General features: G+C 36.2%; 2 protein-coding genes across 7 annotated transcripts; both read left to right on the forward strand.

Annotated features, from left to right (window-relative positions):
- Nucleotides 1-77: 77 nt before the first annotated feature.
- On the forward strand, nt 78-5,288 carry LOC110642435 (DNA repair protein recA homolog 3, mitochondrial). Of its 5 annotated transcripts, none has more exons than XM_021794507.2 (8): nt 78-351; nt 647-704; nt 1,216-1,433; nt 1,892-1,979; nt 2,368-2,549; nt 2,829-2,975; nt 3,685-3,819; nt 4,603-5,288. In XM_021794507.2, the coding sequence occupies exons 1-8, from the start codon at nt 295-297 to the stop codon at nt 4,987-4,989; spliced, it is 1,272 nt and encodes a 423-aa protein (XP_021650199.2). In that variant the 5' UTR covers nt 78-294; the 3' UTR covers nt 4,990-5,288. The 5 variants fall into 5 exon arrangements, with proteins under 5 accessions (XP_021650199.2, XP_021650200.2, XP_021650207.2 ...); XM_021794508.2 differs by having other exon boundaries at nt 2,368-2,540; XM_058145979.1 differs by lacking the exon at nt 78-351 and adding an exon at nt 446-529.
- A 107-nt stretch (nt 5,289-5,395) lies between these two features.
- LOC110642423 (ATP-dependent zinc metalloprotease FTSH 5, mitochondrial) lies at nt 5,396-12,116 on the forward strand. Of its 2 annotated transcripts, XM_021794481.2 has the most exons (7): nt 5,396-5,906; nt 5,985-6,062; nt 6,372-6,411; nt 7,160-7,294; nt 7,397-7,518; nt 8,768-9,244; nt 9,940-12,116. In XM_021794481.2, the coding sequence occupies exons 1-7, from the start codon at nt 5,904-5,906 to the stop codon at nt 10,735-10,737; spliced, it is 1,653 nt and encodes a 550-aa protein (XP_021650173.2). In that variant the 5' UTR covers nt 5,396-5,903; the 3' UTR covers nt 10,738-12,116. The 2 variants fall into 2 exon arrangements, with proteins under 2 accessions (XP_021650173.2, XP_058001961.1); XM_058145978.1 differs by lacking the exon at nt 6,372-6,411.
- The last annotated feature ends 2,358 nt before the right edge of the window (nt 12,117-14,474 follow it).

The following is a 14,474-nucleotide window of genomic DNA, read 5'->3' on the forward strand; positions in this document are numbered from 1 at the left end:
TGAATTGATAAATATGTTTAATTAATTGACCTTTAAAATTTATTAAAAAAATAAAAAATAAAGGCCTTTAAAAGCACAGGACGTTGAGAGCTCACAAGACAAGAGGAGGGAACTTTAACAGTCCATTCAGGGCTAAAACCCTAAAAACAGAGCCCAGAGCAGAGTCTTTCTCTCTCTCTTTTGCGTTGAGCTGCCTTCATATTCTCCTACTAATTTGTTTTTCTTTTATTTTTTTTGGCTTCACCTTCATTGTTTTTTCAATTTCCATTACTGAAGTGCTTTGCACAGCCTTCCATGGCAAACCTTCTTCGAAACGCTTCTTCTCTGAGACGTGCTCTACTTTCTCCCGAGGTATGTTACTCTCTTAATGCATTCCTTTATTCTCTTTACAAAAACCTCTATCCTCCCCCTCTCTGTGGTATCTGATCATTTGCACTCTGTTTGTTTGCCGGGAAACTTTAAGAAATGCTGAATCTTAGTGGTCGATTGCTTAAACCTTGATAAAACAAACGTAACTTTACTCGAATCAGTATGGCTCTACTGTTTGACTTAGTCCACACTTGTTTGATTGTTGACTTATTTTAGTTTTTTCCCTTGTGGGAAACTATGAGTTTATCATTAATTTCATTTTGTGATCTTCTTGCAGGTCTTAAGGAGAGGAATATTGGGGATGTCTTCTCAGAGTTGCAATTTTTCCACTAAAGGTGCTGAAAATTCATGCCGTGCTGTTATTTTTGAGTGTTAGCCCGTTAAAAAGAGACCTAAATAACTTAACAGGTACCTAGACCTTTGTCTATAACAATTAAAGAATCCTTCCTGAAAAACATAAGAAGTTAAAGATAGGAATTGTGTTGTTGTGGTTTATATGTGTAATACCAATCATTCCAAGGATTGAAATGATTAACAATTTGAATTCAATTGAAAATGTGCATTGTTTTATTCGTTTGAAGCTAGATTTTCTGCGACTATGAATGGTTTTGGTTAGCAATGAATTTGTTGATACTGTGAGCATCCTTGTGTATACGTGGGTTTCATATCATTTTGAGTAGTAATAGCTTTATTGTATGATACTTGGTTACTCATCTAATTTTTAGCTTGTGAGTAATTGGGTCCTTGTCTCTTGTAATCTGGTTGGTTGGGATTTAGACTAATGATGTGGCACTTATTTTTATATTTGTGAGTTGGTTACAAGTCTCTACTTCTATACGTTTGAAGGTAGAAGAAGATCAAAGTCGGATGGAAGTGAATCCAGTGAAGACAACTTGTCCAAGAAGGAGGTGGCTCTACAACAAGCCCTGGATCAGATTACTAGCACGTATGGAAAGGGGTCTATCATGTGGTTTGGCAGGTCAATTGCCGCAAAAGATGTTCCAGTGGTGTCCACGGGTTCTTTTGCTCTTGACATAGCACTTGGAACTGGGGGGCTTGCAAAGGTACGCCAGAATTTTTCATGAAAGTGAATTTTTTTCCCAATGCAATTGTACAAGCCTTGAATTCTTAAATATATTTTTCTATGAAATCTGTAAAATTTCTCACTTATGGAAGCTCAGAACTGCAAAATTTCTTAATTCTAAAGAATGCCAACTCCTTGCTGCTTTGCGTCCATATTACTTCCTCTCCCTCTCCTATATAAGCAAATATTCGGGGTTGCTCCCATATAGATCTTAGTGTTTCGAACTCTCAAATAATTAGGAGATAAATGTTATGGAAAATTCCATTTTGGGATTGAAGATTAATATTTCCTTTACACTTTATTAAGTTCAACATTTATTATCTTTGAGCCTTTTTAAGCTCAAAAACTCTGGCCTATATTTGAGTGGGAATCAAACTCTGTAGTTTATTATAAGGTATTGGCTGCTTATGGAATCCCTGGATTGGATTTTTTTTGCAGGGGCGTGTTGTGGAGATTTATGGTCCTGAGGCTTCTGGGAAAACCACTCTTGCTCTACATGTAATTGCTGAAGCGCAGAAGCAAGGAGGTTAAGTGATGATTCTCCTATAATATTTTTTCTTACCTTCATTGGTAATAACAATAATAACAATGTGCTGGACATACATTGCAACACATCGGTGTCCTGTGCTTGAATCCTGACAATGACAATATACCTGCATTTGTTTGCTGGGACAGTGGGGGGGTGGGTGTTGGGGAGAAGGAATAATAAAACCTAATATTTATGTTATCCATTATCTCTTGTCAAGATGGTTTAATTGAAACGTTCTCCTAGCTTGAGGAATTAAGTTGGTCAATCTGTAGCATTAAAATGTTGGTTAACATCAATTGCTTCAGGGGATTTTAAATGAAAATAATTTTGTATAGCTAGACTTCACTGTTATTGCGGGATCTTGATACAGCTGTTTCTTTTGCAGGTTATTGTGTTTTTGTTGATGCTGAGCATGCTCTTGACTCATCATTGGCTCAGGCCATTGGAGTAAACACTGAAAACTTGCTTCTATCACAACCTGACTGTGGCGAACAGGCTCTCAGCCTGGTGGACATGCTTATAAGGAGTGGTTCTGTGGATGTTGTGGTTGTTGACAGTGTAAGTAAAGTATGTTGTTGGTACTTTTACATGGTATAGTTTTCTCTTTTAGTTATGGTATCTTTTTCCTACTAGAGCATGTTTACATGTTTCATAATCAGGGAATCGGTTTTCTTCCCCACCGCTACTCCTGCTGTCTTCCTGTCTTAGGCAATGTTCTTATCATGTCAGGACGTTTTTTTTAGCATGGAGGTTGAAATTGAATAATGCTTGAGCTTATTAGACTGAAGTTGCTGATTTATTTTCAAGTCCTTTATTTACAGCTTAACCTTTTACATTTGGTAACAGGTAGCTGCCCTTGTGCCTAAAAGTGAGCTTGATGGTGAGATGGGTGACGCTCACATGGCAATGCAAGCTAGATTGATGAGCCAGGCGCTACGCAAATTGAGCCATTCTTTATCGCTGTCACAGACAATTTTGATCTTTATAAATCAAGTATGAATTAGTTCTTTGTTTGTGTAATTCATAATCTTTGGTTGCAAATGAATCCTTGTTCCCTTATGAAATGCATAATGCTAAGTCTGAACTTTAAGGGCATTATCTACTTATCATTCTGAGGGCAATTTTTCAACAATGGTAATGTTACTCCTTTGTGGCTAGAAGGCCATGGGCTTGTGCAAATAGGTTCCTTGCAAAAAAGCAGGGTGAAGGCTGCATACAATAGATGATCCTCTGCTGAACTGTGCAAAGTGGGGAGGGCACTGGGGATGTCCTATCTACTTATCATTTTACTTTGGGCTTAGGAATTCCTCAACTTTTTGAAGTCACAAAAGTCATTAGATTAAGTTAATTTGTTGTGATCAGTTTGGTGGGTTGATAATCTGCAGTGAAAAAAAGTATAATTGTGCCCCAATTGTCATGCAACCTATGCCTTCCTTCTTTCTTCCCCCAAAGTACTGTTCTAAGAACTGAGCTTGATCCAAGAGCCATGGTTGTGATTAGCATTCTAAGCCATGAAGTGAGTTGTCAATTAGAGCCTTGCTTTTGCTGATATTAGTGCCATCTTCTCAATATGAAGTTTGTTCATGTCTTATATATTTATACGCACACACATACAGGTACATTATCTGTCTGCAATTTCTGTATGATGATGTGTATATTTACTTAACAATCATACTTCCTCATTGCTTACATCTATATACAGGTGAGGTCAAAGATTAGTACCTTTGGAGGATTTAGTGGGCCAACTGAAGTAACTTGTGGCGGTAATGCTTTGAAGTTCTATGCTTCAGTGCGCTTAAACATAAGAAGGGTGGGGCTTGTAAAGAAGGGGGAAGAGGTATGACATTTTGTCTTTTTGTCAATTTGTGAATTTGTAATTCTACCTGGAACAAATGTTTGTGTGATTTTACTCCATACTTTTGAATGATCTGAAATTTGCATGAGCTTTTGGCTCCCTGTGACAATAATCTGAATCATGCTTGGTTTGAAGTGCCTCAAGCCCTCTACTTTCCTTCCATTAAAAGACCAAAACAATATATTATATCATGTCATGAAATTGCCTAGAAGAAAAATATGTAGCATTTGATCCCAGACATATTTTTGTGTTTTCAAGCAAAATACTGGATGTGCAAGGATGCTTCTAGGTGTAGAGTACCTGACGAGGATATAATCTCGATCTATGAAGACTGCTAAAGTAAAGAGGGCTAAACAAAGTGATTGAGAGAATGGAATTGATTTCTTTGCATTGGCAATTGCTGCATCTATGTTAGTGTTTTCACCACCTTTGAAAAGGAAAGAGAATGTCATGTAGAAGATTGATAATGGCTGTTGATTCTTTTGCCAGCAAGATGACCACTAAAATCTCTTGTTAATGTACCAGTAAATCGACAATGTATTTAGGGTGGGGCCAGTTTTCTAATTGATCTTGATGCTTTCTGCATAAGCCACGTGCCTGAAATGAGGGGTTGGTTTGGCTTTAGCGCAAATGGTGAAAGGTGGGGATGGAGTGGGCCTGCAGGTCTTTAGGTTCAAATTAGCCAACATGTATACATTTATTGATTGCACTGATTCTCATCGTGCTTTGTTCCTGATTTCAATCTGTCTGATACTTTTTTTGCAGACTGTAGGAAGTCAAGTTCAAGTGAAGATTGTAAAGAATAAACTTGCTCCCCCATTTAAAACTGTCCAATTTGAACTTGAATTTGGAAAGGGAATATGTCGAGAATCAGAGATCATAGATTTGGGGGTAAAACACAAATTCCTTGGCAGGGCTGGTGCGTTTTACAATTACAACGGTCAGAATTTCCGTGGAAAGGAAGCTCTTAGACGGTTTCTAGCTGAAAATGATGTTGAACGGGAAGAACTTGTGATGAAGCTCAGGCAGAAGCTACTTGATTTTGGCTCGAATAAGGAACAGGGAACAGAGGCTACTGATGGGGAACCTGTAGAAGGAATCATTTCACCTGATTCTACCGATGAAGAAGTAGTTACTGCAGTAGAGGCTTAGTGTGGATTTACAGGACATTGTAGATTGGGGTTATCCTGCTAGATTCCCTGGTATGAATCAGTTTTCAAAGGGATTCTGTAATCCCCATTTCCTGCTGATTAATATGATGTGGTATTTCAGGCGGCAAAAGCTACCATTGCAATGCTTGTATATACACATGGCATTAGTTAAATGTAAGCTGGTTAATTTTTGTAGCTTTACGCAGGCCAAGCGCAAATTTCTTTAGATGTTGTCCAACCCCATTGTGTATGCAAACATTAAGTTTAGTAATGAAAGTCCACAATTTTTTTTTTCTTGTAGCTAATTGAGCTCCTAAATTAGAGAGATTATTAGGCATATCTACCATGCAATATTGGTTTTAGTGTATTTTCTATTTATTAATTTATGTGATTTTCTTCTTAAAAACATGAAAAGTGAATTTTAATTTTTTGCTTAGTATAATTTAATATTTTTAATGAATTTTATTATTATTATTTTTTTTTAAAAGGCGTTTGAAAAAGTGGAGGCTTGAATTTGATTTTATCAATTCTTAGAATTATTTTTCAATAACTGAATAATTTGGGGCTAAAAAAATTAAATTTTTTTAAATAATTAAAACGCAAGAACAAAAATATGAAGCAATAAAAACTTAAAACTCTTGCGAGTTGATGTGAGGAAAAAGCAGACTTCCACGGGTGGTTTGCGTAGGCATTGAAGCAGTTATTCGGTAAATGGTAATAGCAAAACTGTTAAAACGGTGTTGCTTTATAAATAGGCTATTAAGGCTTCGATTGTATCCCGCCCTTTTTCATTTTCTTTCTTCTACACAGAAGCTGCTCTCCCTCTCGTACCAACCTCCTCACTGAACGCTTCGTCTCTCCAAGAAACCACATCTCCGTTGGCCATTTCTCTCCGGCCGGCAACAATTCTTGGAAATGGTAAACACCCGTCCCTTATATTCTCTTTTACTGCAATATACATGTAGCACTATTGCCAATAGTTACATAATTTTGAAGGCAAGGAGAAGGGGGGCGAGAAGTAATCAGCAAACGCAGGCAAGGGAGACCGAGGAAAGGAATCGCAGTCGAAATGAGGTAACGAGAAATCATCTTTCTGGAGTCTTGACCTTATTTTTTCGTAATGTTCAAACACAGAAGGAAAGAAAGAAAGATCTTTGATTATATAAAAGATGATTTAGGGGACAAAATATTTGGTTTCTTTAAGAATTGATGTCTTTTAATTATAGTAATTTCTTCAGTGTAAGTATTCTCCTTTCTCTTGAATCCTTACATATGCCTGCATTGAAGTGATTTCATCTACCTGTTTTAGTTATAAACGTGCCACTGCCAAGTGGTATGATGGTTTTAGTTTCGTGGTTGATTTTTTTAGTGTTCTTTATACAGCGGGCACCTGGAGAACTGAATAACCCGTCTCATCTTTTAGGTGAGATGCTAAGTTACCACTTTCATGTTTCTTTTGTTGAGAATTAACAGATTATGATCTAAAGGGTTCTGTCTCTGGGTTCTTCATGGAATTTGTGCAACTTTTGAGTTATGCTAATGAGAACTGTTGGATTGACTTGGGTTTATAGAATGTGAATGATCTAAAGTATTATGATTGTTTTAGTTTCATTGATTGAATAAATAACTGATAATCTGTATGCTATAAATTTCACAATAACATTCAGCCAGTGCCTTATCTGTTCAAGAAAGATCTGTGATTTTTATCCTGACTGGTGGACAAGATGGCTGTTAATATTAGTTTCTCTGCTGCAATTTCTGATTCTCAGGTTTATTATTGTTGACTGGATTCAAGATGCATTAGATCTGATCAGGCTTTTTGGATAACTATCTTAAAAAATTCAGGACAGTTTAGAATTGTATAATACTTAAAATGATCTTTCCTATAAATTTGAATGGAAATATGGCTGTAATAAATGTGGCTAGTAGCATAACAGTTCATTATGCATTATGTCCTAAACCGTCATTGATTGCTGAATATATCTACATTTGATAATAAGCTACGTGAAATTAACATGTTGAAGAATCAAATAGGTTAAAATAATAAAATTTGTTGGGATAACTCAGGCTCAATTAACTAGTTTGACTGTTACCATTCTCATAATATTCTTGCAAAATTGCTTACCTTGAAGATGGTTTGGTACAATTTTTCTCATCGCATTGTATTTTAGGGACCACTGATGCTCCTATTCATATCATAAAAGTAAGGGAAGGGGATGAATATTTCATGAAGCTCTGGGGTGTATTCTGGAAGATTAGTCTGTGGATATTTGCATTTAGAGGAATCATGGAAATACTCAATAAAGGTAGTTATTGTGACACCCTGATGGTGCCTAGCTGCTCCAAGTTGTGATTGAGATTCATATTGCAAATCTTTGACTATTTTTCTCTTGATGTTCTTTTTTCAGTGCACTATGAAGAAGATGTGAAACCTAGCATGGAATCTAATATAACGTTTAAAGAAGTTAAAGGTGTTGATGAGGCAAAAGCTGAGCTGGAAGAAATTGTTCATTATCTTCGAGATCCTGAGGTATATATAATGCAGAATAGAAAGCTTAAAATTTTATTTAAGAATTTTAATTATCATAAAATTAAGAAATTTAAAGAGTTTTTATTGTTTAGAAATTTTATTATTATTAGGTCTATTGTTTTCAAATTTATCTTATTTAGTATTCCTAATTAAAGTTGAATTAGGATTTCTATTCCTAATTTGAATAGGGTTGTAAGCTCTATAAATAGAGCTAATTTTCTATTATTCATTAGTTTTGGATTATGATTATTATTGAGATTAAATAAAATTATTGAGAATTAGTTCTGTTTTCAAGGATTAGTCCTTGTTTTGTTCTTTGTTCTTAGCTGTTCTACATCAATTTTGGTATTAGAGCTGTCAACAAGATTGGCTTGAACAAAATTGATTGGAGCTTGCTTCTTTCTTGGCATGTTTAAACTCACCTGGACAAATAAAATTAACAAAAACACTAGGAAAATTGTTAGAGAAAATTTCAATCTTCATTGGAACCTCCATGGCTTGATGCTCTTCTTTCCCCATGACACTCTCTTTAAACTCTCTATCATCCACCATAGTAAAAGGCATTGCAAGAGTATTAAATTCAAATTTAAGATGATCCCTTTGTTCTACAATATCTTTTAATGGCTTGTCTTCAATCTTTTGTATGAACATTGACCTCCTCACTAAGCATGTTGATTCATCTTATTCACAATCTTCCTCTTCATCCTCTCCATCAGGTCCACAATAGATTCCATCATCATCATCATCATCATCATCATGTCTTTCAATGATGTTGACAGATTTCCTCTTTGAACGTTAATTAGACCTGTTCCCCATCTCATTACACCTATAGCATTTGACTGGAACAGGCTTAGTATAGGGATTATTGGTCTTTGGAAGGTTAGAACTGCTGGCTTTATTATTGACACTTGCAAGATTCTTAGCTATCTCCACATTACCACCCAAAGAAACATCTTGTGAGGTTTCCTCCTTTTTAGTTCTAGCTTGCTGGTAATTTGGAATATAACATCCATAATTCCTTGAATTTTGGTTTTTTCCACATACTGATCTTGACTTGACATGGCACTTAAAACCATTGTGACTAAAGTTGACTTTTATTCATGTCTTTTATCTAACTGTTCTTTACTAGTTTCAGACTTTCAGAACCTAGATTCCTTTTATTTTATGTAGCAGACTTGAAAGTGCATATGGATCCATAAAATGCAATCCTCATGGTCTTAATTTCTTATGAAAATTTTGACCTTTTCAGCGATTTACTCGTCTTGGAGGCAAGCTTCCAAAAGGTGTTCTACTTGTTGGGCCACCAGGAACAGGTAAGACTATGCTAGCAAGGGCTTTAGCAGCAGAAGTTGGTGTGCCCTTCTTCTCATCTAGTGGTAGTGAGTTTGAAGAGCTTTATGTGGGTGTGGGAGCAAGGAGGATCAGGAAACTTTTTTCAGCAGCAAAGAAGCAGTCACCTTGTATTATATTCATTGATGAATTAGATGCTCTTGGAGGAGCTCGGAGCCCAGACGATCCACAGCGCTTTAGAATGACTTTGAATCAGCTGCTAATTGAAATGGATGGCTTCAAACAAAATGAAGGAATAGTTGTGCTTGCTGCAACCAATTTTGTGGAGTCATTGGATAAAGCACTGGTAAGGCCAGGACGGTTTGACTGTCATGTTGTTGTCCCCAAACCTGATTTTGAAGGACGGCGGCAGATCTTGGAAGTTCACATGTCAAAGGTACTACATGACTTCAGATAAAAAATTTAGAACATCCACTGTGATTGGTTGATATGAACATATCAATGGCTATGGCAAACATTTTCTTCCAAGCTGAAAGGTTTGACAATATTGGCAAAGGTCATCCTGTTCTGTCCCAATATATATGCTGTCTAGTGCATGTATAGTTGCCCTGCAATATAAAAAAAAAATAATTTGAAGAAATAGCTCCAAAAAAAAATAAAGGAGAAGGGATGAGAAGGTTTATGGGATATAACTTGGAAGAGAAGAAATTTTGGGCTCTTGCCATCAAGTGTACATTTAATTATCTCTAACTACAATATACTCTAATAATCCATTGATTGCATTCCGTCCCCTGTCAAATCAGCCTGTTTGAAATCCCTGTACCTTGGCAGTATATAGTTGCAATCAGTTAATTATTATATGCATATCAATTGATTCTACCCCCAAAGATGTCAGCATTCAGTGCTGCACTGATCTTGAGTTCTAAAACATGGAGTTATAATGCTATGGCAGGTGTGCACTTGTCAATTTAAAGATAGGCCAAGAAGGGCTTGGGTATCATGGTCCTTCTGCGGGCCAAGAGTAACCTAGATCAATGAACTTGAGTCTGAATTTAATATCTCTGAAGTATGTTTTGCTAGTTTAGAACATTGTGCTTGGTGCCAATTTTGGCTCCCTGATGACACTTACAGGTACCTAGGGGAGGTGATGTTGATCTGACAATCATTGCCAGAGGAACACTTGGGTTCTCTGGGGCTGAGCTTGCTAATTTGGTCAATTCTGCTGTTCTCAAGGCAGCAATTGATGGTGCTGAAGAAGTAACAATGGCCCATTTGGAGTATGCAAAGGACAAGATCATCCTGGGAACTGAACGGAAATCTGCCATGATATCTGAAAAGTATCGCAATCTGACTGCTTTTCATGAGAGTGGCCATGCAATAGCAGCAATCCACGTAGATGGAGCCCTCCCAGTTTATAAGGCAACAATTACCCCACGAGGGAATTCTTTTGGCTTGGTTGCTCAGTTACCAGACATGGATGAGATGAGCATCTCACAAAAACAGATGCTTGCTCGGCTTGTTGTTTTTATGGGTGGTCGTGTTGCAGAGGAACTCACTTTTGGGGAAGATGAAGTTACTTCAGGTGCATCATCTGACTTTGAGCAGGCAACCTCTCTGGCAAGAGCAATGGTGACAAAGTATGGCATGGGCAAGGATAACGGGCTTGTTTTCCTTAACTATGATGATGATGCAACAAACTTGAGTTCTGATACTAGACTTCTTATTGAGAAAGAAGTGAGGAGGCTTCTTGAAATGGCTTACAATAATGCGAAAAGAATTGTGATGACTCATAGGAAGGAGCTTCATACTGTAGCTAGTGCCTTGTTGGAGCATGAGACTCTTACAGGAAGTCAGATCAAGGCCCTGCTTTCTCAGATCAACTCTCAGAAGCAGCGGATGCAAAACAAGTTGGCATTAGCGGTCCATTAGTTCTGTGACAGCAGCGTTAATTACCCAAGTTTCTGGCTTTTCAGCATAGACATTGAAACTGTGTGTTTCTTTGTTGAGTTGGGGCAGCTAACATTTGAATTGGCGTTGATTCGGCAAGAACTTATATTAAGCTGTGATACTAGATAAACGGAGAGGATTTACTAACAGGTTTCAATATGAGGTCTAAATCTGCAGTTAAAAACTACTTGTAAAGATTTAGTTGCATTGTCACACAAATGGTTTAGTTTCTGTAAAAATCTCAATAGTTTACCAGCATACTTTGAAATATAAATCATATACACTGACTTCCCAGTTTTATGTTAGATTCTTGCAGTTCGAAAGAATTTATTCAGTTATCGATTCTTTCTGCTGCAGTCTGAGAATGAAAGGACGTTCCTGGCTTGAATTTGAACGACTGCCACAGGAATTAGAATGTTCATTTCTTTTTGTTTGTTCACATATTTTCTTACAGCATCATCGGTGTTTTCCCACAGGAATTCACTGTTTTTGATATGCTAGGTCTAATGTGGAACAGTTCACTTTGCAGATCAAAAGATTGAGCGCAAAGGTTGACAGTGCCGGAAATGGAATGTTAAGATTAAGGTTAGGATGGTGCAAAGGTTGAAAAGAAAGCCAGCTAATCCGATCAGGAATCTTGAATTGAATCCTCAAAACTTTTGCTGTACATAAAAGTTGAAAATTTATTTACTTAATTAAGAGGTGAAATGAAATCATTCCTTCTGGGCAGGGCAGATTCTTCGATTTTGGCTACCTTAATAATCACTACCAAACAAGAAATAAAGATGGAAAGGAATTAAGAAACAAGAAGGCTAAAGCAATAAGCCAAAGGCCTATACAATGGAGGACAAAATTATGCCAGACTATGCCATAAATGTATGTTTCCATCCCATGCAGTGGTGCGCGTATATTGAAAAGAAACCCTAGTTTCACTTTTCACACACAAGATTTTCTTTGGAGCCGCTATAGCTTCATCTATGTTGACTCTGGTTAGTTGTATGATTCTAAACGTTACCACCTTTTGCTTGCTGATGAATTATTAGAATTAATTAGTTTTATTTGGATAACGAAGTGAGCAAAACTCTCAGCAGGATAAAAAATGCCAGATCCAGAAATACCAGCATCTGTAATAACGATAGCCAGAGGCCTTAGTTTGTTCGTTGCATCCCTTCCTGCAAAGAGCATGCTCAGGCGATTATTCGTTGTTCTAGATGTAGTATGCTTTAAGACTATAAACAATTACCTGTTAAACATAATTAATTTGTAATTAGCATGTTTTAATGTGTTTGTGGATTCTAATATTTTACTGTTCCATGTTGTGACCTAATTGCTTCAATCGATTCTGCAGCAATCGCAGCTGCTTATCTGCACAAGAATGGAGATTCTCAAGCGTATTGGCCAGCAATATGTGGTCAAGTCCCCACTTACTGTGATCATTTAATGGGAGCTATAGTTGCTGGCCTCATTTGTGCTGGGATCTATCTTCTTATCATCATCTATTCCATCTCTATTAGCCTTAATCATCTTCTTGAACAGTAGAACTTCTAATTTTTCCAATTGTTGCATTTAGCTATCTGCAATCATCCATTTTTTTTTTATGACTCCATCCACATACATGTGAAATTGAAATGAAAGAGTATTTGTATTTGAAATTATATTGAAATTTTTACGATTTTTCACTTACTAAATTAAAATCCACGTTAGTTTCAAATGAACATCTATCAAAATGGATCCCTAGAATAATAGGCCATATTTAGTGTGATGTAATATATATTTGATTACATTGTTTGATAACCAAAAAAATTAGACGTAATAAAATGATAATTATGTAACGTAATTAATTATATTTAAAATAAAATAATTATAATTACTTGTTTTAATTTTTTTTTTTTATTATCAATATTATCATCACCATTAACTAACCATCACTCTTATGATCACACTACTTAGATACTTTTAGACGCTTGGGGCACTTATCACCGGATAGTCACTGCGCTTTCTCGTTGGAGGTAGGATCCTTCGTCAAAGGAGACGCTAGAGTTCCTAGAAGAAAGACTTAGGACCATTTAAAGGAACCAATACTGATGGGGCGGTAGAACTAGAAGGAGAGAAGTGAATAGCTGCGATTGCTTTAGTGAGTCTTAGGCCCCTAACCCTATTACCATCATCACTACTTCTAATATTATCATCACAATCCTTTTATTATTATCGCTATCACCATCATTTGATCACGTTATCACTACTTAACTATTTTCACCTCTATCACCACTTGGCAATTACCACCACCATTACTTCACCTTGTCGCGACCACCATCATCTAACTACTACTGTTGCTACTACCACCACCACCACTTAGTCACCATTACCACTCAATTACCGATCACTTCAACCATTAACACTTATTATTAATATTATAAATAAATTAAATATAAAATAAAAAATTATCATTATATTATACTACCTTTATTTTTATTTTACAATCAAACAGAAAAATATAATAACAATTGCATTATATTACATTACAATTTTAATTATATTATATAATTAATTACATTCATTACATCACGTTCTACTAAACGTAGCCTTAGCTCATTACTCAATGGAATTTTTATTTTGTTAGATTTTACCACAGCATCCTCTGCTGCTTGATAATGCAGCTCTAAACTTATCGGTGCCGGGGTAAAGACATAGCAGTGAACGCAAATTTTGTTGTGGATGCAAATGAAGAAGAATAATTTGATTCAAACATTTCGGCTTAAATTGACAATAGCCAACTAAACTGTATTGAGTGATTTCAAAGGTGTAGGATCCAATTTAACAAGTTTGGACCTTGCCCTTGCCTTTTGTCTCCAAGTCTTGAGTAGCAATTAAGCACGTAACATGTCACAATTATTCAAAGTCCATTAGATTCAACCTGTTTAATTTTCCATTCAAGAAAAATTGTTTCAATACAGTCCAACTTTGCATGCTCAGATGACCTTTGCCTTGTCACTTAGGCAAGTGGACTAAAGAAAACTACATGTTGGAGAATGACATTTTCCTCTTATTCTATCCCTTACTTTACCAGAAGATATGAAGAAATCATTTGGCATCCTGCTGCTTGTCGATGAAATGGTGGACTTTTCTTCTATTAGATATGAAGATATTAACTATTGCTTAGTTCAGTGACTGAAGGCATATTACTCACTTAGCAGATTCGAGTCTTCATTCCATCAATCTCCCTATAGAATTTGTTTGTAATTCTGAACATTAATTAGATTAGATTTTCTTGATTAGTAGACTTTGGGAAAAAATGCATATGCAATAGCTTGTAAATGTGCACAAGGATGTATTTGCAAGTTGCAAGGTTTTAAATTTCTGACCAAAATATTTTGCCTTTGTTTCCAGAAATCAGACACTGGTCTTCAAGTTTTGTTTATACAAGTCCCATGCAAGTCTAGCTTGAGAGGGACTTGAATGTATATATATATATATATAAAGTCTAGATTATGCGTCATGATTGGAGGAAGAAAATTAGCCAGAGATACAGAAGATTTTTGGGAGACAAATGCTGGTTTCTAGAAGTGGGATCCGTCAACTTTTGAAGTCAATAAGAAGTTGGAAAGGTATGAAAATTGAGAGATGAAGAAAACTAGAAAAAGATTGAATTGAATAGATTTCTATGGTGCAAGTGCCATGCCTAGAGGAGACCCTTGCTTCTAGTTTTTGGAAGCACTAGT

This window comes from Hevea brasiliensis, chromosome 4 (genome assembly GCF_030052815.1).
Source record: "Hevea brasiliensis isolate MT/VB/25A 57/8 chromosome 4, ASM3005281v1, whole genome shotgun sequence".
Lineage (NCBI taxonomy): Eukaryota > Viridiplantae > Streptophyta > Magnoliopsida > Malpighiales > Euphorbiaceae > Hevea > Hevea brasiliensis.

Excerpts from the sequence above, each read along its gene's own strand:
- LOC110642423 (XM_021794481.2), top strand. Across the intron at positions 6,063-6,371 it reads GGAATCGCAGTCGAAATGAG|CGGGCACCTGGAGAACTGAA; the intron begins GTAACGAGAAAT and ends TTCTTTATACAG. Across the intron at positions 7,519-8,767 it reads ATTATCTTCGAGATCCTGAG|CGATTTACTCGTCTTGGAGG; the intron begins GTATATATAATG and ends TGACCTTTTCAG.
- LOC110642435 (XM_021794507.2), top strand. The coding sequence starts at position 295 with ATGGCAAACCTTCTTCGAAACGCTTCTTCTCTGAGACGTGCTCTACTT. Across the intron at positions 705-1,215 it reads TTGCAATTTTTCCACTAAAG|GTAGAAGAAGATCAAAGTCG; the intron begins GTGCTGAAAATT and ends ATACGTTTGAAG. Across the intron at positions 3,820-4,602 it reads TTGTAAAGAAGGGGGAAGAG|ACTGTAGGAAGTCAAGTTCA; the intron begins GTATGACATTTT and ends CTTTTTTTGCAG.